We start from the raw sequence: 23,929 nt of genomic DNA on the forward strand, positions 1-23,929 counted from the left end.
AGACGAGGAAACCCACCCATTTGTATATATATCTTTGTGTCCCTAATAACAATATGAAGAAAACGTTTCACATCTTGTCTCAACTGTTCAATCTGTATTTGGCAGTGTCACCTACACCTGAGGAAGCGTGATGGATCAACACAGTCTTCATTGGCAATACAGGCCTTAATGTCGTTTTACAATTTTTACCACATGTAATTATGTATTTCACTGTAGAATAGAGCAAGATATATCATTGAACTTTAACTTAATAAAATATCAAATGTTCTGACCTAAATGGGACTTCTTGCGAGCATTACTACAAACCACTCACGTTTTTTTGGGGATTACCCTGGAAGACAAATTATCACTAACCAACTGCTCAGAGCATTAGCAATGAACAAGCTTTAATTACTGCTCAGTACATTTGGCAATATGAAAGTAGGCCACATTTATACTATAAATCAATAAATCAACATGGAATTAGAAGCAATAGCAGAATAAAAGAGCAGGAGGGAAAGACTTAGTAAAGAGCAGGAACAGGTGAACGGTCAGATAAGTCGTTTTTTTGTCCAATTCATGTGAACGCTACATGGCCCTGAAGCTTCATGGCTGTAGAACAGAAGGGCAGAAGCAGAATGCCAGTCTAATGTTTTTAACTTTCCTCCCACAAGACCTAGCTACGGTATATAGACGATAGAACAAAATGTGAAGAGAGGCATAAGTGTAGAGATAGGACGGAAGACAGACTGACTTCCTAATCACACATTTCATTCAGAATATGACTCAGTTCAATATTTCTCACTCAGAAGTCTTTTGTTACAAATGAGACAGAAGCGGGATTTTTCAAGGTCATTGAGATGTGGTTTGTTGTAGGAAGCACAGTAAGTCGTTGATTTAAGGCAAGTCATGTTTCCCTCTAACAATGTCATTGGTTGCCTGAATTGCTCGTAGCTCTTGAAGCAGGTAGCGTTTGAAGCACACTGGACGTGAATACCATTGCAGCATATTGTTTTTCGTTTTGTAGGCACTGCATCCATCGATACAATTCATTTTCATATTAAATTCACATAATTATAGTACCTTATTTCGTAATTACTCTATTTAGAGTTGAAAGATATAATTCAATATGGCAGGAGAAGACTGTCCTAAAGAGAGAAAAAAAACTTTGCATAAAACACCGTTAAAAAGGAACAATAATTAGCAGGATGGTGGTGCTTGCAAGGGCAGTGTCTTGGTGTGAAGTGTCTTTAGTGTCCCTCCATCACTGTCCATCAACACTGTAGCAGGAGCGTCCTCCCCCTCCTCACACAGTCATTTTTTGGCTTTCACAGAAAGCATCAATCTTTGCTACCTACGACCAACAACGCCTCTTGCCGGGGAGATTGGGGGAGAGGGAACCTAAACTGCCAAAACACCCCTCTGGCAGGAGTGTCAGTCCATCGTGGCGACACAGATTCAAGGATATTGAGGCTTATGGCCCTGTGACAGGGTCCTTTTTCTCCCTCCCCCTGTCTTCTGAGGTGACATTCAGCATCATGACATTAGGATTCGCTGGAGCTGTGGCTCTCGGTCAGGGTGTGTTGAGTATGGGGGGGGCGGGTGGTGTCAAATTTTGATGTCCTGTGATTCCACCATTTTAGCCAAGGTCTTCTTGACACGTAAGATGGTTAGGCGTGAGGCGGGGTTATGGGCCCAGCACTCAGACATCAGCTTGAGCATAGCCCTCAGGCACTAAGGAAAAAAACAGTTTCAGGAGTTGAGCATAATTAAAATCTTCACTATGTAAACAGAATTACATCTGCAGGTTTTAGGTCTACTGAATTCAAATGCTTTCCTATGAGGTCCAATTGCTGGAACTAAATAGGACAACCTTTGCACTTTTCTTAAAAAAACAAAAACACATGGAATTTATATTAAACAAATTAAAAACAATGACATTCACAAAAATATAGACGACCGAGAGCTAGAACTAGGTTCCACAGCCTTTGGTGAAAATAAAAGCTACACTAACTGCTCCAATACCTCAGATGTTTGAAGGGAGCCCTATACCTGCTGTTTCCAGATCATGCATTAGGTTGAGGAAGTGATTAACATCTGGAGTCTTAACCATTCCTTGGTGCTTTTATATGCTTTCCTGGATGACAACCTTCAATGCAAACCCACCATTTGGACACTGTTGAACACTTGAGACTCTAAAACAGTGATGTAATGATGCCTCCACACATTTAAGACCCACAGTACCACAACCTGCCAATTTAAATGCAGGGCCATTTAAATGTGTCCACATAACATTTATCTTTTTCAAGTTCAATAAGACTTTATGTCTCATTAAGCAGTAGAGTCCTCCTAGGTTCTCAGACAGATTTATAGTTCAGACGGCCTACCTTCAGTCAAATATGGCTGACACACAGTAACACTGTGTGGACTCTTTGCTCCCTCAGACACTAAGAGCCTTGAATGTGTTCAAGAGATCATGAAATCAGCAGATGATCAACGTGTTTTGGTGAGTCATGTTAAACCATGCCAAACCACTCTCTGTTCAAACTCAAACTCTCCAACCCATAAACTACACAAAACACACATGGAACTGTTTCAAGAGAAAGGAATGTCCAGATTTCAATGGCAAATAAAACATATTTAGAGCTGATAATCTCACTTGGGGGGGGGGTTGTGAAAACAAAGAATAACTCCCAGTTGTCAATAATTTCGCCCATGTCATTTTTTAACAAAAATTTAACTTTCTGCAACATCGAAAAATCCAGGATTTATTCAGAAGTTGGAGACCACATTTCTTATAGATACATTAATTCCAACATATTGTTTTGGATATCCAAGACAAAGTGAAGGTCTCGTTCAGTCAAAGCCCCCACTCACCTCATCACTGTTCCATCTGTTGGACACGGTGGGCCGCAGCCCTTTGACACACACCGCCTCCAGCATGTCTTCAAAGGACGGGTCTGAGGGCACCATCTCATAGTAGGGCAGCTGGTAGTCCTCCACTATGCCTGACACACAGATGGTTGTATAAACAGGGGCAGAGGAAAGCAGTGGTTCAACATTACTGCATGTGTTGTAGGGCTGCACAATATATCGTTTCAGCATCGACATTGCAATGTACGCATCCGCAATAGTCACATCATAGAACGTGCGATTTAGTAAGGGGAACGTATATCAATATTTATTTATTTTTTTCAAATGGAAAACTAGCATTATATCGGTCTGATATAACGTAATTTACTCTGATTTATGGGCTATTGGATACAGAGTTAATTATAATTATTATTTTTTTTATACACTGCGTTCGTTGCTGCACGTGGTTGATGGGCAAAAAAGGCTGAAATAGAGAATTTGGTTGCAAAAAGAAATGCATTGTCAATTATATGGACACATTTCGGCTACAGACAGGAAGATGTTGACAGAATCACAGATCCAAAAATATTTCACGTCGCTAAAGACATGGTATCAATTAACATGGTTACCAAAGTGGGTTTTAAAAACATAATTCGTTTCCTTGAAAATGCCATCACACAACTATTTTTCTCAAGTTGCCATCCCAGAGCTTTAAGAGAAATGCTAGACACAAGTTGAAACCGAGCTGTCACAAGTGGAATATGAAACAGCAACAACAGATTGTGGTTCAGCCGGACAACGGAGCCCTACATAAGTCTGACCGTACACTTCATTTATGAGGACATCCACCTGAAAAGTTGCTGTTGGGAAACTGCATTTTCCCAGAGGTTCATACAAGTGAGAACATCGCAACAGGGATGGGAGAAGCTTTAGCTGATTGGGGACTAGATGAGAGTCGTCTAGTCTGTATTATAACAGACAATGCCACGAACATGGTGAAGGCTGCTGCCCTGAGCAAGTGGACCAGATTGCAGTGCTTTGGCCACAGACAGCATCTTGTAGTTGTTAAGTTATGGCCAGTTGCGCATTCTATTTTACTACTGTTGTTATTGCTATACTATTCCATATTATTACCTAGCAACCTGTTCTGAAATATTAAAATGTTCATAAGTTTCATAAATTGGGGCTGGGGAAGAATTAAGGATACATACTGTCAGGTTGATAGCCAAAGCTCTTTAAGACATCCTCTGTTTTTTCATATCGCATTATATATTGCAGAAAAACAAAATATCGCAATGTCAGTTATTTCCAATATCACGCAACCCTAATGTATAGTTCTCTTTACGACCAGTCAAATGTTAACAATATTACTGGTTTCCATAGTGACTGGTCTGGAAAATGTACACAATTACTGCGTGTGGATTAATGACTACACTATGCCCGTACGCATGTGTAGTACCAGTGAAAGGTTTGGAGGCACTTCCACAAGGGTATTTATTTTTAAAGTGAGTAATAATAGTGAAAACTATAAAATAACAAATATGGAATCATGTTGCAACCCAAAAAATGCGTTAAACATATGAAAATACATTCCACATTGTAGCCCCTTCAAATTATTCACCATTCACCCAGCTCTGCATGAAGTCGTCATGAAGTAGTGGTTACTCTGAATCATCTTTTTTTTTGTTACATGATCGAATGAGTGTTATTTCATAGTGTTGTTGTCTTCAATATTGTTCTACAATGCGGATAATAAAGAAGCCCATGAAAGAGGATGTATGTCCAGACTGGAGTGGCACAGCAGGCGTACGTACCTCCTGTCACGCAGCGACGGGCCATCTCCCAGATGACGAGGCCGTAGCTGTATATGTCAGCCATGATGTAGGCCTGGAAGTGGTTCTTGTTCAGGCTCTCGTCCAGCACCTCAGGGGCCATGTACCTCCGGGTTCCCACCCGCGTACTTATGGGAACGTCCACCTCGTTGGTGTCACTACGGACGACAACAGAAATTCACAATCACGGTGGAAACAGACTAAGCTCCTCCCGAGACAACCGTTCAGAAGAACGTCAGTCATTGAAAACGCTGGTCGTGTTGGGGACTGCAGAACTCGGCACGGTCTCACCTGTTGAACTTGACGGCCAGGCCTAGGTCGGCGATGCAGCAGGTTCCGTTCTTCTTCATCAGGATGTTCTTGCTCTTCAGGTCTCGGTGGGCGATGGCAGGCTTGCCCTGGGTGCCGTAGATCTCCGTGTGGAGGTGGCAGAGGCCACAGGCGGCAGAGTAGGCCAGCCGCAACAGGCCCTGAGTGTCAAGCGTGGTGAACTTCAGGTAATCGTACAGGGAGCCGTTCTCGTGGTAGTCGGTGATGAGGAAGAGCTGGGTGAAGGCCCCAGTACCTTTGATGTCTGCTGCAATGAAACCTGCAGATGAAAGGGAGAAGGGTGTTTGGTGTTATGATGAGTGGTAGCAAGACTATAGAGTTATTTTTTAGATCAACTGAAAGCATGACTGCGGTGTTGCAGAAGGACCCAGTTCTTCTACAGTACATTTTTACATTGTGATTTCACAGACATTCCTATCCAGTGTGACTTACCAGAGCAATTCCGGCTAAGCGCCTGGCTCAAGGGCACATCAACACCATGTCGGCTATGGATTTTGGGTTCTTTCTCACAGTTTAACCACAGGGCTATCTGTCACCCAGTGCAGGTCAGCGATGAAAGTAACAAAGCTTACCAAGGATGTTCTCGTGTCTCATGAGGACGGTCTGGTAGATCTCAGTCTCTCTGAACCAGCTGGCCTCCTCTCGGGTGAAGAACACTTTAACGGCCACCTTCTCTCCCCTCCAGCGACCCAGCCACACCTCACCATAGCGGCCCTTGCCGATCTGACGAACCATCTGGATCTGCTTGGCGATGGTACGCTGCACCTAAAATACACACCGGTAAATGCATAGAACATCATATAACATGGCAGGTCAAACCGAGCCTCACGCAGGTCAAACCGAGCCTCACGCAGGTCAAACCGAGCCTCACGCAGGTCAAACCGAGCCTCACGCAGGTCAAACCGAGCCTCACGCAGGTCAAACCGAGCCTCACGCAGGTCAAACCGAGCCTCACGCAGGTCAAACCGAGCCTCACGCAGGTCAAACCGAGCCTCACGCAGGTCAAACCGAGCCTCACGCAGGTCAAACCGAGCCTCACGCAGGTCAAACCGAGCCTCACGCAGGTCAAGATGAGCCCATTACACCTGGCAAATTCTTAGTGAGACCAATGGTGTTATTTAAAATGTCACCACCTACCATACACTAGCAGGGACCAAATAGACACAAACACAGCTGTTTATGGGACATTCGGGGCCAATGTGCATTTTTTTTAAATGTAGTTCTCAGACCTGGCAGGAGCTAGAGTGATGAAACAGTGCACACCAGTTTAGGTTCTCTCCCAGCTCAGAAGGTTCACACAAAATTACTTTGCATTGGTAAAAGCATGAATGATCTAGAATCTAAACTAGCACGACTTTTGTAACTCTAATACGTTTGCCTAAAATTTAAATCGGCTTGTGTACATATGGATGTCCCTGGTTTGTATTTGGCTTACATAAAAACATGACTGGCCTAGGTCAAACAGCTACAACTGCCCCCTAGTCTCCCAGTCCCTTTCCATGAAGGCACAAGCCACATTCTAAGAATACTGTTTTACAGCCAAACCACAATCCACCCAGGTCACATGCTTCAAAGCCCCTCCCTGTGTAGTGAGGTGTCCGTACCAGCAGGGGGAGCCCAGAACCACTGCCAGAGGACTGGGACTGGTTGATGAGGTCTTTGAGGGACTCTCCCACGGGGATGAAGGCCTCATCCTGCTCCAGGTCCCGGTGGTACCGCTGCCTCTCGGTCTGCCACTTGTACCTGATAGGGAAACAGATGCGTCAGGTCACACATGCTGCAGCTTGAGTAGACCACAGTAAGAGCCCAGTGATGGGGCAACACTCTGACTCACAAACCCACAGGAGTAATTACAGAAATGCTGACTAACTTAAGGCTCAATAACTTATTAGTCACGAGGAAGCTGTAGCTCACACTAAATACCTCGGTCAGAGTAAGTGCTATTCCTACCTGTAGTAGCAGACCACTGTGATGCAGATGAGAGTACAGCAGCACACAGTCATGGATATGAGGAACGCCAGCCAGTGGGCACTGTCAAAGTAGGAACCTGGAAAGAAAACAAATGCCCTAAATGAAAGAAAATCTTTGAACCAGATGACATTAAAAGACCCCACTTGAGCCATCTTCAGGAGCAGAGTGGCGGTCGGCCGGGAGCCTCACCAGGGTCGATCGGGGGAGGTAACGTGGGCTGCAGATCCTGATTACAGAAGTCTGTCTGGCAGCACTCGATGGTTCGCCTCGGCTGAGCCCGGGGAGAATCCTGAAACAATTCAATTACATGACTTACGTCTGCTGTGGCACCGAATTTACAAGCTGTTGAATAACAAGGAATCTGACGTCAATAACAAAGAATATTCAACAGGTGTTAAGTAGAATGGTTCATGACATTGAACACAGAAACGCAAACTGAGCAAACTGTTGAGGGCCGAAAGGGGTGCCACTTCACTGCACACACAGCGGAAGGAGCCCGGAAACATGATTATTTTCAGGGTAGTATTGTCACAATGCCAACATTTTACAAACAATATGACACCACACCAGTGTTGTGATAACCCGCCCAGTGTTATTTGAGGGTCACGGTTTGGTACAGTTTCGGTTCAGCGTCAAATATTTTAGTCAACAGTTACTGAATCAGTTCTTAGTTTCAAAATAAATAATGCCTGACAAGAGTACAATCTAAAATGAAATCTAATATGTAAACATGGTACAAATATTGTTTTACCATCATATAGTGTGGGTACAACTTGTTTGCTGAAATAAGTAGGAGGAACATTCATAATGCGGCACAAGCACCTTAGAAGATTTTGAAACCCTCTATTCACAACCAAAGAGTACGGGCGGCTGTCTGTGGCTATACACAAACACCCACTGCTCTTGTCATTTCTTTAGCCCAATTAGACAGATGTTAAAGGCTGCTTGAATTCATCGGGTAGACAGAGTTGTTTCTTTGTGTTACGGTGTTGTTGCACTGGGGCTACTGACACAAGCATAATGTTAGATGTGCCAACATATGAGTTGTTAGCAGCTGCATAGGATACTTTAGTCAAGCAACGATGACATGCAGTAAACGTTTTATCAACACTTCTGCTGGAAAATCTAAATGCTGTCAATGGAGATTTAAAAGAAGCGGGACAATTCTGCAATGTTGGTTTATCAATACAAACACCTGCCATTGTTAGAACTAGCTCCTCATGAAATTCACCTCATTAAACAATAAAAGCATAAAAAAATTACTATAACTGATGAAAACGTGTAAAGGCTCTCGTTTAAACACAAAATCCTCATATATATGCATTTTCAGCTTAATGACTTGATTCTTATTTTATTCTAGAGGCATTACCAGCTATTTATTTTTGAAAATATATTAAAATGTATTCGAGTCCCTGCGCCTATCTTAAAGGCATCACCGTTACAGCCCTCCCTGATACTCCTCCACTCATTGCAACACAATGAATGTAACATGACACTATTTGCGGTGTAACTGAACAGGCTTCTACAAACAAATTCAGATTTCCTAACATTCCAAAGGCCTGTCTGGTTTGTCAGGAGTAAAATCAAACTGATATTCATGGTATTGTTGCAGTAATTGGAAAACACTTAAACACTGAATTTAAAAAATAAAAAAAAGGATTGTTAGCTAGCTAGCTAAGTAGCATGACCATGTCATTTGCGATCCCAAAAAATAACTTTCATTAGTAAATTCAACCTACAGGAAACCTCTGGAGACAGTTATGAAATGACCCTGAACCAGCCATCTGTTGGTAAAAAAAAATATGTAAAAAAATATTGTCCTGCCATGTTTTAAATGAGCGTGAATCCAAAGAAAGTAGTGTACTAAAACCAGTGAAGTGGGTGGTTTTTGGCTGAAGACAAGTGCTCTTAAAGTGGAGCAGTGCTGTTGGGCCTACACCATGGCCAGTTCTGGGACGAACACAGCAAATATCTCAGAGAAGTGACCAGTTTACAGGCCGCTAAATGTGAATCATTAAATAAACACTTACCTTGCATTGAAAACGTGAGCCTTCATACTTCATGCAACCCGAAGTCAGAATAGCCTCACCATTCTCATCCTCCTCTATAATGGCAAAACACTGACCATTTGTCCTGCAACACACACACACACACACACGTCAGTTAACTTTGGGAATATACAGCGTTGATCACAGGGTGCCTTGTTAGTCACTCACTTGCAGGTGTTGTTTTCATGGTCTTCTGGACAATGGCCAGAGCAATAGCAGCTCAGGAAGCGGGCGGCGTCCTCCGGTGCCAACGTAGCGTCGTCCCCAGGCTTCCTGGACTCGTGCTTGTGCCCGGTGCCATGGAGCATGTGGTCTGGGTTTTGACCTGCTGGGTGGACAGAAACCGGCACGGTGAGGGTTGCATTATAATGAAAGGTAAAACGTCACAATCCATCTCATCATCCCCATCCGTCTGGGGAACCCCGCCTCCCCTTGGGAAAACACTTCAGCCATTACCACTCACCTCGCTGTTGTTGGTAAACACACTGGGCAATGTCATTTCCATTCCAACAACAAAACTGGGTCAAACAATTACAGCCCTAAAATACTAGATTGTCATTGTAATCACAGCAGCCTTAGAGGTTGCTTTCATAAGTCTTCCATTAGCTTCCCTCAGAGCGGTCTGTTCGGGGCCGTGACTCTGTGTTCATGTGATGAAGCTGATCCATATATGGCCACAGGCTATTTATACTCAGTCAACGCGTGAGGGTGAGCACAGCAGACTGCTGTAGGAGGGCCAAGCCAAACTCTGTCCTTCACTCAGCACCTCATTAACACGCTTGTCCAATGTGACGCTGAATCCAAAATGTCAAACTCTAATAGAAAAAGACAAATGTAATATACACGATGGCTATTAAGTGGTGCGGTTCATAATAAAGGCAGGGGTTGGTACGCGACCAACTTTCACTACCAATAGGAGATCACAGTGGTTATAGTAGCAGAGAGGGCAGCCTGTTCTGTATCAAAGGCGTCTGGAAAAGGGCATCTGCAACAAAAATCTGCAGACACGTTAAAGGAGCCGGTCATTAAGGTTAGACACATTGCACAATGGACACAAGGTCAGAGAGAGGATATCTGACGGAGAAGCACACTAATATTAGGTTAAGTCTCCTGTCCTACTTTAAATGTTACGTCTGATGTCTGTGAGAATCCTATCCCCGCATTGACGTCTGCGCCTCCCTCCAACTCTTCTCATGCCCTTTCTCCTGATCTCCTTTCCTCTCCCTCCCTTTCCCCATCACTCCACCTCTTGCCCTTCTCTTCTTTCCACAGCCTGTTGGCCTTCTGTCTGTTGTTCTCTTTCACGTATCCCTAGCCTTATATTTTTTTTCCCCGGGACTTCTACCTCCTCCGGGGCGTCTCCTTTCTCCCCCCTCCCGACAGCTCTCTCTGCCCCCTACTTATTTTCCTATCCCCCTCCAAACATGCCTTATCCGCTCAGTTAGCTCAAGTCCCCCCCCCCGCCCCAGAAGTGAACCTGGGCTGTGGGGCTCCGGTGAGTCTGAGCGCGGAGCACAAAGTGAGGTCTGTGCGCAGCGCGCGGCCCGGCTGCGGGCACTTCCTCCAGAGCGTGACGTGACTCGAGCCTGCTCTAGTTCAGACATGTCTACAGAGGGCTAATCACCGGCAAGCCTACACTCTGAAACGTCTAGGCAGCAGTGCAGCGACACGGCAGGCTAACCCCCCCCCCCCCCCACCCCCCCACCACCCCGTCTCAGTCTCTGCATTCCTTTCTTAGACCCCATAACTCTCTACTGGGTTGTAGCGCTTGTCTTTCTCAGGTTTTTTTCCCTCCCTCCCCCACTTTACAACAAATGGCCCTGGTGATTCTTAATTCAGCCTGCGTTCTCCAAGTAATCCTATTGGTAAATCACCATTAAAAGGAGTACAGAGAGATAAGAGCTTCTGTTGGGCTTCAGTTGCTTTTAACAGTGAATTTGTACACCGACAGTGTACGGAAGAGAGTCAGCGGCCTGCTGACGTCACCTAGCCTGTTTTTCTGCACATACTACTACTTCGATGAATACTTCAGTTTAAGTACTGCCACAGAATTTCCTCGGAAATGTCACTGAACCCCAGAGGGCAGCAGTCCAAAAAATCTGCCACTCACAACTTGGTTTTGGGTTCTGTTAGCTTCAAATGAACACCAAAATGATTTTAAATCCTTTTTATTAATTTTTTTTAATTTTTTTATAAAACCAACCACAACATTCTATAATTTTAACAAAAAAAACAGACCAGAACATTTCACTAAGATGTAACAGTTAAAGTACAGACAACCAGGCCAGTGAGTCACTACAGTCATCATTAATGTGTCAACACTAAAAGCACGTTTCACGAAAGCAGATTTATGAACCCGACCAGAGCAGGAGAGAAATCACTGTGGCAGGGGGTTTGTGAGTTCACAGCCGTATCACCAAAGCTATGGTCCTCGGGGCACAGAACAAACACTAATTTGTTGTACAAACAAGGATAGCAGGGGCTATCGGTAGCATAACCAACGGCAACACCCTGAAAAAATAAAGCTAATGGAAGGCTGAGCTGTGCTGCGGTGAGATAGCCGGGCCAGCCCCAGAAGCTGTGAACCAGGGCCTTTGAAGCTTGCCTTCTATCAGTGGAAGGGGGGGGGGCAGATTACAGGACTCCAGAGTCCCAGCCAAGCACTTGGACCAACACTCTCTGGGGGGTGGGAACAGACTCAGATTTCGGTGTTCTGAATCCATCAAACACAGGCACACACGCGTCAAGAAGGCTACACACGTATGAGCCAAAGAAGCAAAGTTCTGAAAAGGGGGGCGGAGCGTCTGGACCTCTTGCCATTGATAATACACACTGGAGGTTCAATCAAAAGAATATATGAAATGGTTCCAGTAATAAACAACCCTTAAGTGGTGGCATGGCTTAGGGCCCAGTTTGAACTGGGCTGTCCCTTGGCGATGTCAGATTGGCACGGAGCGGTGTTGGGAGGCAGTGTGGAAACTTAGAACACACAGCAGACTGGAACTGGATCAAACGGGCCCGGCCCCAAATAGAAACCAGAAATCCAGGGTAGATGTCTCTCCCTCTTCTTCCTCCCACACACTCTCCTACTCCCTCTCGCACTGTGTTCTTTCACTGTGGGTCTGGGAGCATTGCTGGGTCTCCACTGGCTTGAGTCATGTCTGAGTGATGGTGGAGAGGGAATCAGGAGGTCCCTGGATGCTTTGATGAGGTGATGAAAGCCTCTTTGATAGCCCTGAGTAAGCACATAAAACTCTGGAGAGAAAAAAATGACAGCAGTCACTGTGGGCTCTGAGGCCTCTCTCGTTGCAGTCCACGGAGAAAGCAGAGTTGACAAAACAAGATTTAAAAGTTCACCAGCGGACCCCCAAAAGTGCTTTGAGGCCCTTTAGTTATTTATTTGACCAGGCAAAGCTGGTGAAGACGCAAAGTACCTTGCTCCCCCCACCCCCAACTGGTAGACCTGTGATTGGCCAGGGTCCATGATGGACGAAGACCAGCGGCTTGTCAGAGGGGCGGGAAATGGCGGCTGCTGCTCTCCCTGCCTCCACATGTGTGCTTAATTCTGCCGCCAGTCACGGCGGAGTCTGAGGTCTGGCAGAGCACCCCCAGTAATGAGCCTTTCCAACCCCGGCCAGCCACATGCTGCAGTCTTAAAGGGCCAGCACACTGCAGAGCTAACGAGCAACATCATCTACAGGCAATGGAATGCAGGGCTCTAGAAGGGCCTGCAGATCCAGCTACAGCGGTGCAGCACCAGGACCTAAATGGTGTTCCAGACTGGTTGTTCTAGCATTTGTTCACAGCAACAAACCCCAGAGACTATCAAATGTCATGTTTCTCAACAACCTTGGAGATCGACCTAGACGGTAAGGGAAACTGCTTGAAATTACAGTACAGCTCGAGGTGGACGAAACTGAAAGAAACTGACACGTATGGGGATATTGCCTACATTTTTGTGTGGTGTGAACATTCCAGAAAAAATCCATCCCCCCAAAAAAGAGCCCCCAAAGTGACCCAAGACCATTTTCAAAACTTGTTCTGAGCTTTAGTTTGAATTAGAGTTCATCCACAAGCAAGCAAACCTTGTTTTCCAAACACATGTGCCTTTTAAAGAGGCCTACAAACAAGTGACTTATCTACTTCGGTGGCTCAATCTTCAGCTCCATCATCACTTCCACAACGGCAATGGGCTAGAAAGATGATATTAACACATATCACATTGCTCCTCCGGTTTGTGCTGATGATAATAGAAGTGAGAGCAGCTGTTACCAAATCAGCTCTTGGCATGTACAGTGTTGCTGTAACCTCCACTTCCAAAGCACCTTTCAACACCACAAATTCAATCCAATCTGCTCACATTCCTCACTACAAGGCTAAGACACTGGAGAATCTGTTCAAATATATTTTTTTTTAGTGTTATTGGAAAACTTCCCAAGGAGTTTAATAAATAAACCTTGTTCCTTGGCAACAGTTGAGTACCTTGAAAAGGTATTTCACTAGTTGCTACAGTCTCATGCTTATTAAAAACTCCTCACACATGGAAAACAACAGCAAATAAAAACACTAGACCTATAAAACACATGGACCTATAAAACAAGCGCCTTTTCCCCCAGGTGAGACAAATGTGGAATTCTAATTAGGTTGTTGATACCTTTGGAGCAAAAAGTGAATCTGAAAAAGAGCGTTTATGAACCGGCACAGGTGGCTCCTAACACAGCTACCTGGCAGTCTCCAGCCTGACAGGCACCATTATCCAGTTTCTACACCCAGCTTGGCACATGCCGGGACATACACTGCCTCCCTTCGCTAGTGTGGCAAACAAAAACAAAACAGAAAAACCGAAGAGGAAAAACCTCCCTTGTGGGATTGAATTATTTCCGGAGAACAATGAATGTTTGGAGTGCCTTTTTCCCCTGTAACGACTGACAGCGATATAAAGGAAGCGGTTAATGTGCAAAAAGGAGCCCAGAGCGCCAACAATCAGTTCAACAGCTTCCTGTAGTTGGGGGGGTGGTGGGGGCACAGGGAGTTCTCTGGCGGGTCACGGCCGACCATGACTGAGTGGCTCTGGGGGAGAGGAAGGAGAGGCAAACCTAGCCCTGACTGGTACAGAGGAGGTGCTGTTGGACTGAATAGAATATGCTGAGGACAAGGTAAGCAACAGAGACAAATCAACAGAATAGCGTGGGCTTATGACCTGGTTTTGATAACAAAACCAGGTCATAACTTCAACACTTGTCTCACACAGCGTAGCTCAAAATCAATCATCCTCCCCAACTTTTGGACCAGCCTCGCCTTCCTCTTATCAGCCTGTGTGTGTTTGACAAAATGCTCAGCATTCAGTGTAATCAGCTCTGAATATTTGCCTTCAAATTTCATTGGATGGTTAAAGGTGACCTTTTACAATCCTGAGAGCTGTGTCTTTATGGCGCTGGGTGTCTTTATGGCCACTGGGTGAGGACACTGTCTGTGAAGGACAGGGTGAACAGGCATGATCAGAAGGCCAGTAGGAGCAACGAGGGGGGCAAACGAAGGCCCTTTTACGAGAGCCCAGAACCAAAAGATAACTATCATCCCAACCTCAAACATAACCATGTAAAACCAATGTGATAGTTGAGGCCTGTGTGCGCAAATTGAATTTGCGTGCGCAGCATCATCATCATTATCATCATTGCCCAAAGCACCACACAGCCTCCACTAGCTTACCTGGAGAACACATGGCACCAGGATGCACTATGGGAAAGAAGGCAAGCGACACACGCACCCGGCCATCCACATCATGTTAAAGAAAACGTGATTCATTAAACGAGGCCACCTTCTTCCACCGCTTCGTGGTCCAGTTCTGATGCTCACGTGCCCATTTTAGGCGCTTTGGGCAGTGGACAGTGGTCAGCATGGGCACCCTGACTGGTCTGTGGCTACGCAGCCCCACACGCAACATACTGCGATGCACTGTGTTCTTATACCTTTCTATCAGTACCAGTGTTAACTTTTTCAAAAGATTTTCAGCAATTTCAGGTACAGTAGCTCGTCTGTTGGATCAGAACACATGGGACAGCCCTCGCTCCCCACATGCAACAATGAGCCTTGGCCACCCATGATCCAAGCGCTGGTTCACGGCTTTTCCTTGTCCTTGGACCACTTTTGATTGGTACTGACCACTGCAGACCGGGAGTTTTGGAGTACTGACCACAAGGGCGGCAGTTTTGGAGACACTTTGACCCAGTCATCTAGCCATCACAAATTGGCCATTGTCAAAGTCCCTCAGATCCTTACATTTTTCCTGCTTCTAACACATCAACTTTAAGGACAGAATGTTCACTTACTGCCTAATATATCTAATATCTAATATGCCTATCCCACCCACTGACAAAACTTGACCTGTCAGTGGTGACATTATGGCCGATCAATGTATATACAGCTCCGGAAAAGAAATTAAGAGACCATCTTTTTCTTTCTTTTCCAAAAAAGTTGAAAAGGAAAGTTTGAGTGAGAAACAGAAGTGTTCAATTTGCAGTAGTCTCCTAATATTAACCCTTCTGTTCCTCACTCAAAACCTTCCTTTTTGACTTTTTTGTAAAGGAAAGAAATCAGTGCAGTGGTCTCTACATTTCAACCAAATTTTTAATGGTGTCTAGCTAAATATTTAAACTTGGCACATGTATACACTCACTGTGTGTCTGTGTGTGTGTGTGTGTGTGTGTGTGTGTGTCATTAGCACGTAGCTAGAGATGAGGACAACAAACTGCCAATTCCTCCCTGGTCTTCTACAGCATACACTAAGAAAACTGCAAAGACACAAAAGACTTAAACAAGCTCTGTATAGCAAGCAACCAGGAACATTAAGCTAAAATTAGCAAGCCTAAGAATAACATTGAACTCTGAGTTAGCAATGTTTTTGGGAACAGGTAATTATATTATTATTCAGAACTCGTCTATCGGGCGTTGGTGAAGAACCGCTTTCTGACCAGTGAATAATTGCAAAATGCTGTAATTGGTTTTTTTTCTGAAAGAAATCCTAACTAGTGCAGCTTTAATAAGGTAGTATTCTCTCATAGAAATGACTATTACCATCAAAATCCCACATTATCATTATGGCTGGTCATCAAGTGCAATGAACTCAGCAAGAGAAAAAATTTTCTGCCTGGAAGGTGTCTCTGGAGAGTAATACATCGAGTTACACTTAATGTTTCCATAACGTGGTATTGGCGCATGGTATTGGGTGCAGTGGTCTCTTCATTTTTTCCAGAGCTGTATATACACGAGACATCTGAGATTATTATTTTTTTTTATAAAATTGGCCCATATTTCTGTGCCCAAATTGCTTTATTCAATCAATTATAAATTACGTCCAAAGAAAATTTGGAAAAAGAGATCAGAAAACTTTCCAAATGCACTGTATCTGGAGGTGTGAATTCAATCACATAGCATGATCTTATAAAATGAGGCTGAATTTAGCAACACAGCATCATGCTGAGCCATCCAATGTTGGGGCATTCAACAGCTACTCAACAGTCTGATCTAGGGGGAAAAATGAAGGGAAATTAAGCACTTCTGGGACGCAGTTGTATAACATAGGGGGAAAGTGTTCTTTAGTAACCAAACAGTAATGTTCATCATTTAAAAAAATATAGAAATCAGGGTTTTTCAAGTGGCAGGGATCATGGTAATTGGGAGAAAGGACTGTGAGCTGCGCCTAAGGGGTTTGGTCCCCCCCTCCGATTAGCATACAGAACAATGCTATTGCATTATCACTCAGTTAGGACCTTGTGGAGGTTCTGTTAATGTTATTTACCTAGGTAGTTTTAATCCTGGACGATCAGCTAATTCACTGTAATCACCGATAGTTTATGATAGTGATCTCTCCATGTTGGGGCCAGGGACCGAGGGTGGGAGCTTAAACAAAGGCAGTTATCTAACTCGTTACGCTAATTCTGTTGGGGAGCGTTTACTATACCCCTCCTCCATGTGTTACCAATAGACAAGCTTTTCAACAGTATTCACTTTACAGTTAAGTCTTATATCTGTCCCTTCTGTAATGGACGCCAAATTCAAAATGGGCAGATGGACTGGATTGAAGACTTGTTGGCGTTTCACTTGCAATCACACAAAGAACAATTAGTAAATTGGAATCCAGCATATGAAAATATAAAATCAACGCTATTTTATAAACTGAAAATGTGCCCTAGAGCTCTAGAAAAACTACCACCGATGCAAACGCACTGTTGCAGATAGGGTTGGAATCTGTCCCACTGCTCTTTCAGCAAAAACTCTATCGTTCCACACTTCTCAAAGCATACAAATTCGACCTAAAATTCTAAGCAATAGGAAAACGGGCAAACCTTGTACAGCCGGCCCGCAATACAAAATAAACGCCATCCTTGAACTATATAAGGCGATACAGTTAACAATCCAGTCTGTTAATCTAGTCTGTCATTTTATGTTTAATGTCCATTCCAATATTGTTCTTGTCTGTTGTTTTTTTATATACTAGATTGTTAACTATATGGCCTTAGACATTTCAATTATGGCTTTTACTGTGATAATGAAAATCTGAGTGCTGCCAGCATAATATCCTGCTGCTAAAATAATGCTAATGAAGCCTCATTAGGCCATCACTACACTAAACAGTTTCATTTTAGGCTTCCCGTAGCTACAGAAGGTTGTAGAAAGCGAAGTTTGTCTATTCTGAACAAATCCTCTTTTACCACTGGCCGTTTTAACAGCTAATTAGCCATTCGTGAATGCCATTGAGTATCTATCAATATAGGTGATGATAACTGACTTTTGTCAAGTGAAAAGACGAGAGAATCGTGTAGGTAGCGAAGTGTTCATCCTGAACAAATCCTAATATCCACCAGAACTGTTTTATTTTAGGCTTCCTATTACGTAGCTACATATGGTTACAGCCTATTGTCTATTCTGAACCTCAGGCATAATGTTTAGACTGTTACGGGAGTCGACCACAGGACCTGTTGTTCCGTAGCCCGCGTCCCTAACCACTACGCTATTTAACAAGAGGTAGTCAGTCAGGGACGGACTCACACAGTCAGTCAGTAAGAGACATACGCTCTTCTAGGCCGGCTACGCTTACCCGGTCCGGCAAAAAACAAGATGGTTATTAAGTTCAAGACGACTGCCTTGCAGAGAAACAAATGATCTTTCCATAAAATGCAGCATGTTCGAAAGGTTAGCAACATTAATTGAGGAGCCAGTCTTACCTTGAATGCCTTCAGCCCTCATCACCAGTAGTATGCAGACTCCCACGCCAGCCATGTAAAAGGGAAGCCCCATCATCCTGGCAAAGTAACTTGTGGACACTAGGCTGGGAGTGCTCAGCAGGGGACACCTAGTGTTGTCTCTTCCTGGTACAGCACATGCGGAAGAGGTGCAGAGTAGTCCTGCCCCAGTGATGGGTGAGTGTGGGGTTACAGGGACCGGGGGGGGGGGGAGGGGGGGGTTGAAAAGGATGAAGGAGGATGCCTTGACGATTTTCTTTTTTTAATGAAGTATTTCAAATCTTTCTTCTCACTGACTCTCTCTGTCCGAAACCCTGGGGGGGGGAATCAGAGAAAAAACAAAGATATTGTTAGAGAGGTATTCTTCTATAATCAAATATTACAACAATTAAACACCATGCCATATACAATTAAGGTCAGCAGGGAACAGAGCGTTGATAAAATAAATGTTTTTCTGATGTATAAAACAACAGTTAATATTTTTCTAAAAAGTGCATTTTAATTAAAGCTATTTCTATAGAATAGTAGTTAATTTGTGGCATATGAACATTTAGGACTGTGCAGACTATGCCATGAGGCAAAAAGCCATTGGATAATCTCTTCTTCCGGTACTGTCCATCAGTGGACAGACTCCAGCAATGGGTGTCAAGTCATAATATCAGGGTACGAATGGGCAAGCAAGACAGTCCTGTTGAGGAAGCATGGTCAGTCAATAGGATACATTGTTTTGCTCTCCGCTAATATTTTCCTTTTTGGAGCGCTATCAGCAGATCTAATATAGATTAGTAGGTTCAAGATCCTAGTAAAACACCACCGCTAGGAGAGAAAAAAAGAAAGAAAGAAGAGCCTAGTTCAGCCGGACTGCAATAGAAAGTATTGCCCTCTTGAGCTTATTAGCTTATTACAGCTTATTAGCCAGTAATAGGCTTTACCAGCATCTACTAACTTACTGGAATCGTCATACTCGGCCAAAGCTATTTCATTTCATGAAATTGAAAATTTAAATATTTATTTTTTCATGGCAAAACAATGTACCCCTTTCTTTCATTTGTGAATGACATTTACACAATAACTATCAATAAAGACGACGATAACTAACCTTTTCATCAAGTGAAAATGGAATCTACCAGAAATAATTAATAAACGTTGATGCTCTCCATAGATTCGAGCTTAGGTCTTCCACATGAGAGGCACTGTCTTTAACCACTACCCCACGGCATTACATGTTTCAGCAGTCACTCCATTGAGGATTGTGTTAAACTGACTAACATTTCTTATTAAGTTTACTTCTACCATAAATTGTTTCTATGAACTGTACTGCTTTTGCCACTGGCCGTTTTAACAGCTTGTTAGCCAGTAATTGGCTTAATAGTATCTACTAACTTCCTTGGAACAATCATAAGAATTGAGCAATTGCTAGCGAGACTGAAGATGACATTTTCCATGCCAGAAACAGTCTCAATATAACCGTATACAGTTTTAGTTAAGGCTCACTGTAACGCAACAACTGTAGCCTATGATGTAGCCATCAAATGTGTTTCTCTATCCTGACCCAAAACGCATGCAGGAATGCGTACTTTGAAAATCCATCAGAAACTGACGCACTCTAACTGTCAACTGTTTTATTTCAGGCTTACTATAATGTAGTCACTGGAGGTTTTAGCCAGCAAAGTTCTCATCTATACAGAATAATTCATAATGCGTACATCGCATCGCCTGTGAGGAGATAGGAACACAGGACCTATAGTTTGCAGGTCTGCTTCTCTAACCACTATGCTATTTAACAAGGGGGTCAATCAGTCAGGCATGGGGGGTCAGTCAGTCAATCAGTCAGTCAGTAAGAGACATTCGCTCTTCTTAGCCGGCTCCACATTGCAAAAATGCAATGTTAGAAAAACTATGAATCAGTATTATATGATCATTTCTATTTCGAAAGTTGAGCAGATCAACCTCCTTCATACATGAACACCTGCTTTTCATATGCTCCTGTCAGGGCCGATGGCCTGAGTTTGGAGTGTGCTGCGGGTCAAAACTCACAGCCACACCCCATGGTCTTTGAGAGGCTTCGGCTGCATCTTATCAGAATGGCAGAGCAATTCAGCACATCTTTGGGGGGAAACACATCGAACTGTGGCGGGTAAAGGGAACAATGGTGTTGGTGGGGGCATCGTGGCTCTAGCCGCACAGGGAAAAAGCTATGATAGGGGAACACCACATAACAAATGACTTTTTACCAGAGGGGTTTATGTCCTCAATCCTGCTAGTCATATAAAAGCCCAGTTGAAAATGATAAAATGGCAGACAAATCAAATAAAGGACAGACAGAGCAAAATGTATTCAATCCAAAGACAGGTTAGCCTACTGTGCCAGAACGAAATGTTGCCGCAGTGGCTCTCCAACCGATTATATCAGCTCCTCTGGCCAGACACACGGCAGTCAGAAAAGCCACGTATCTGATAGCAAATACAAGTAATAGAAAGGTGCCCTGCTGTCCTGTCTTTTAACTAAGCAGAATATCAAATTTGTGATACCGTTGTGGCTATTTTGGAGCGCTGGGGGCTTCTAGCGACAAGGACCCAAGGTTAATGTGTGACAAGCCTGACTTCTAACCTTAAACTTTGGTGATGGGAGGACGACAATAACAATGCAGACCAGGGCATTCACTGTCACTCTGACACTTAATGGACATGTCGGGTGACAACCTGCTTCAGACGAGAACCCGCGAGAAGCCGAAACCGTGCTCTTTCACCCGTTCTACCCTTTTTATTCTACCCATTCTCATTCTAATATTTTGGGTACGCTGTCCATCTTTGCCCTCTTGTTCTTTTGCGGGCTTGACCCCTCGACCCGCTCAGGCCGACGCTACTCTAGAACGGCTAAACACGGCCAAATTATTTGTCGAAGGATGTTCCGCAATTACCAGGGTTGGCCTCGTCCAGCGTTAATAACGAGATGTGTCTGTTCCCTTGTAGGCCTGTGCGTCTCACTGCAATTAGTGGTCCTGAGATGGGCCCGTTCTGAGGGGGAGGGGGGGCAAATTAGTGGCTGAGCGGGCCGGTGTCTGTCACTTTTGATTTGCCCGAGGGGGACAAAGAGCCCCGACCTGTGCCCCACTTTTCACACATCCCTGACTGGGTAATGAGGGAACAAAGGAGGCTTCCTCAAGGCTGGGGGACAAGACAGCCAAACAGGCACCTTTAAAGAGGGAGAGCAGCAGGGCACACTGCGCGTGTGTGTGTGCGCACACACGTGTTGAATAGGGTGGAGAGAATGAAGAGGGAGAGAGGAAGGTAGAGGGAACAAGTGTAATCAAGAGAACGGTAGCAAGCATTTTGCATCTCTTCCAATGACTAATTATTGTACACGTCTTCCGTGCATGGACGTGCAGACCGATAACGAGACAAACCAAGGGGAAAAACCTTAGTCTACACCTAACCACATCGCGATGCAGAAATACTATGGAACAGTCCCGGGAGCGCGTTGCTACTACTATCAAGTGGAGGCATGAAGAGGCATGCAGAGGAAAAGCCTGACCTGAGCCCCCAAGCCAGGAAGTGTTTGCAGTCACCCCTGACATGCATATCCTTTCCCCAAAGAAGAAGAGAACCAGGCAAAGACACCAACAATTGCTTGGTCGGCTGATTGACACGGAGACACACTATATCAGTTATACCCCAAAAGAACAGCTAGCAGTCGGCTTCCCTCCAAGATAACCGAAGCCAACAAAAGGAGAACTGACTAGTTAAGTAACCGGCCGGGCCACAGCCAAACAGTTATGATGGGCACTTGCAGTTATAAAAAGAACCATCAAAGGGTACTAACATTGAGCAGTAGGGTTTGGTTAAAAGAGAAGGGTTTGGTTTGAGAGGCTGAAGAGTTTGTTGCCCTCTCCTGTCTCAGTGAAGGTGTCAAGGCTTTTCACTGCAGAGTACAGACTTCCTAGCAGAAGCTCTGCTAATGTACACTGCGCAGCGAGGAGTTGTTGTGACTTGTCCGAGACAGAGGCAGCAGACTAGCAGTAAAAAACAATTCCCTACTTGTCTGGGAGCACTTGAGTCTGCACTGGGTGGATGGTGCGTGAGCACAACGAACAACCTACATTTGTACCTGTTATTAGTCCTTACTGGACACAAGCCACTACTGGGGGTTGCTGTGTAGGTTATCATATAACTATGTACAGACCGCTGTCGACGAAGATCGTTTACATTAATGTTTTCAATGAAACAAATAACAGAATAGGGGTTAGCCCCCATTTGTACGGTTGAGTTTGTTTCTGCTGCATCTTAGACAAATACATAATAATTACGGTAACATTGTTGCTCCTTTCAGAAAACATACTAATAGGAATGTGTCTCTATTTCGGAAACAAATAAGATAAGGAGATCTAATCACTAGCTTGTGCAATAAAGCCGGCATGTGCACAATAGCTAGAGTGAACACACTCGCTAGCTAGCTAACATGCCAGCTACTACATTACAATTCCCACAGTCATTGTTCGGGGCAATAATCATAAAAAAAGCAAAAACAATAAACACCAAGGTAGCCTAATTCAAGGAAAGCGTCTCGGAGCTTTTAAGGGAGGGCAGCTCGTTGTTCACTCTTCAAATCAGGAGGACAGACATAAAAAGGTGCATTGTCAAGCGAAACATCGGTCCCACCACTATAAAACAGCCACCCTTATAACGAACCACTGATGCATGGTCATGCCCATGGGGAAGGAATTCTGGGTCGCACCACTTAATGGATGCTGAGAAATTCAATGGGCTGGAAATCCAAGGAGTAGCAACAGGCAGAACGACACTGAGAAAACGCTACTAACAAAGGTATTTAAATTCTGTCCTGAGAAGAGGTGAACCGATAAGAGTAAAATCACTCCATTTGGTCAGAGACAGAGACAACAATGATGGAAATAATAAAGAAACTGGGATGGTTTCAGAACACTGGATGGTGCGTTGTCAGGAAAGACCTAGTCCCTCCACCAGTGGTCTAACCAAATATGAGTTTAGAGTAAAAGCTCACTAAGGTATGAAGACAACGATTGGGAAATAACAGCTTTGAATGCTTTCAAATAAACAAATGTAATCATTATTTATGATTACTTCCTACTTCCATATTTTCATACTTGCCTCCAGGGGAATCAAATCCTCAGTTATTTCAGATTGTCCCTCTGCATCAGTCTGGATTATTTTGTGGTACTTGGCAGCAGGCATTTCTTTGGTCGGAGTGTGCATTATGGTTACCTCCTCAATTTAGTGGCCTTACCCATTTTTCACACTGTTTGCCAAACCAGGAAGTAAGCTAAATCATCAAGTGTGAGGTCCCCTGACTAACAAAATCCGTTAGCAATGGTCCTGCTTAGGGAAGTCAATAACATCCAATGAGTCAAGCAAAACCTACTGACAAAGATTGGCCACACTAAATGCAATGCTAGCCAGTATTTATCACCTCATGGGACTCTCAGCCAAACATTGGCAAGTGGCACAATCCTTAAGGCTTGAACCTAGACTGTGATGGGTGACTTAGCGCTGTGATGCAGTGCCTTGGAGAGCTGCGCCACCCAAGAGCCCACCCACCTGCATTTCAACATAATTTTAAGAAACCTACCAGACCAGAGAAAAACAAAGTGCTGGTTGATGCCAGCCCAGACATCGTTAGTAAGGCCTAGTCATGTGCA

At 44.2% G+C, this 23,929-nt stretch overlaps 1 protein-coding gene across 4 annotated transcripts; it reads right to left on the minus strand.

Moving 5' to 3' along the window:
* Nucleotides 1–11: 11 nt before the first annotated feature.
* bmpr1aa (bone morphogenetic protein receptor, type IAa) lies at nucleotides 12–18,469 on the minus strand. Of its 4 annotated transcripts, none has more exons than XM_034292753.1 (11): nucleotides 18,238–18,469; nucleotides 9,182–9,338; nucleotides 8,996–9,098; nucleotides 7,155–7,254; nucleotides 6,945–7,041; nucleotides 6,599–6,737; nucleotides 5,567–5,759; nucleotides 4,956–5,253; nucleotides 4,647–4,822; nucleotides 2,857–2,987; nucleotides 12–1,713 (listed from the first exon to the last, which is right to left on the minus strand). In XM_034292753.1, the coding sequence occupies exons 1-11, from the start codon at nucleotides 18,311–18,313 to the stop codon at nucleotides 1,588–1,590; spliced, it is 1,596 nt and encodes a 531-aa protein (XP_034148644.1). In that variant the 5' UTR covers nucleotides 18,314–18,469; the 3' UTR covers nucleotides 12–1,587. The 4 variants fall into 4 exon arrangements, with proteins under 4 accessions (XP_034148644.1, XP_034148643.1, XP_019902855.1 ...); XM_034292752.1 differs by having other exon boundaries at nucleotides 9,182–9,341; XM_020047296.3 differs by lacking the exon at nucleotides 18,238–18,469 and adding an exon at nucleotides 10,133–10,154 and having other exon boundaries at nucleotides 9,182–9,341.
* Nucleotides 18,470–23,929: the final 5,460 nt, after the last annotated feature.

Source organism: Esox lucius, chromosome 6, assembly GCF_011004845.1.
Source record: "Esox lucius isolate fEsoLuc1 chromosome 6, fEsoLuc1.pri, whole genome shotgun sequence".
Lineage (NCBI taxonomy): Eukaryota > Metazoa > Chordata > Actinopteri > Esociformes > Esocidae > Esox > Esox lucius.

Bases quoted from the DNA above. Each gene is read 5' to 3' on its own strand.
- bmpr1aa (XM_034292752.1), bottom strand. From the start codon at position 18,313: ATGATGGGGCTTCCCTTTTACATGGCTGGCGTGGGAGTCTGCATACTA. The intron at 7,042-7,154 runs GTGAGGCTCCCG...TTTTCTTTCCAG, and splicing joins ACCTCCCCCGATCGACCCTG to GTTCCTACTTTGACAGTGCC. The intron at 4,823-4,955 runs GTGAGACCGTGC...TGTCGTCCGTAG, and splicing joins CTGGCCGTCAAGTTCAACAG to TGACACCAACGAGGTGGACG.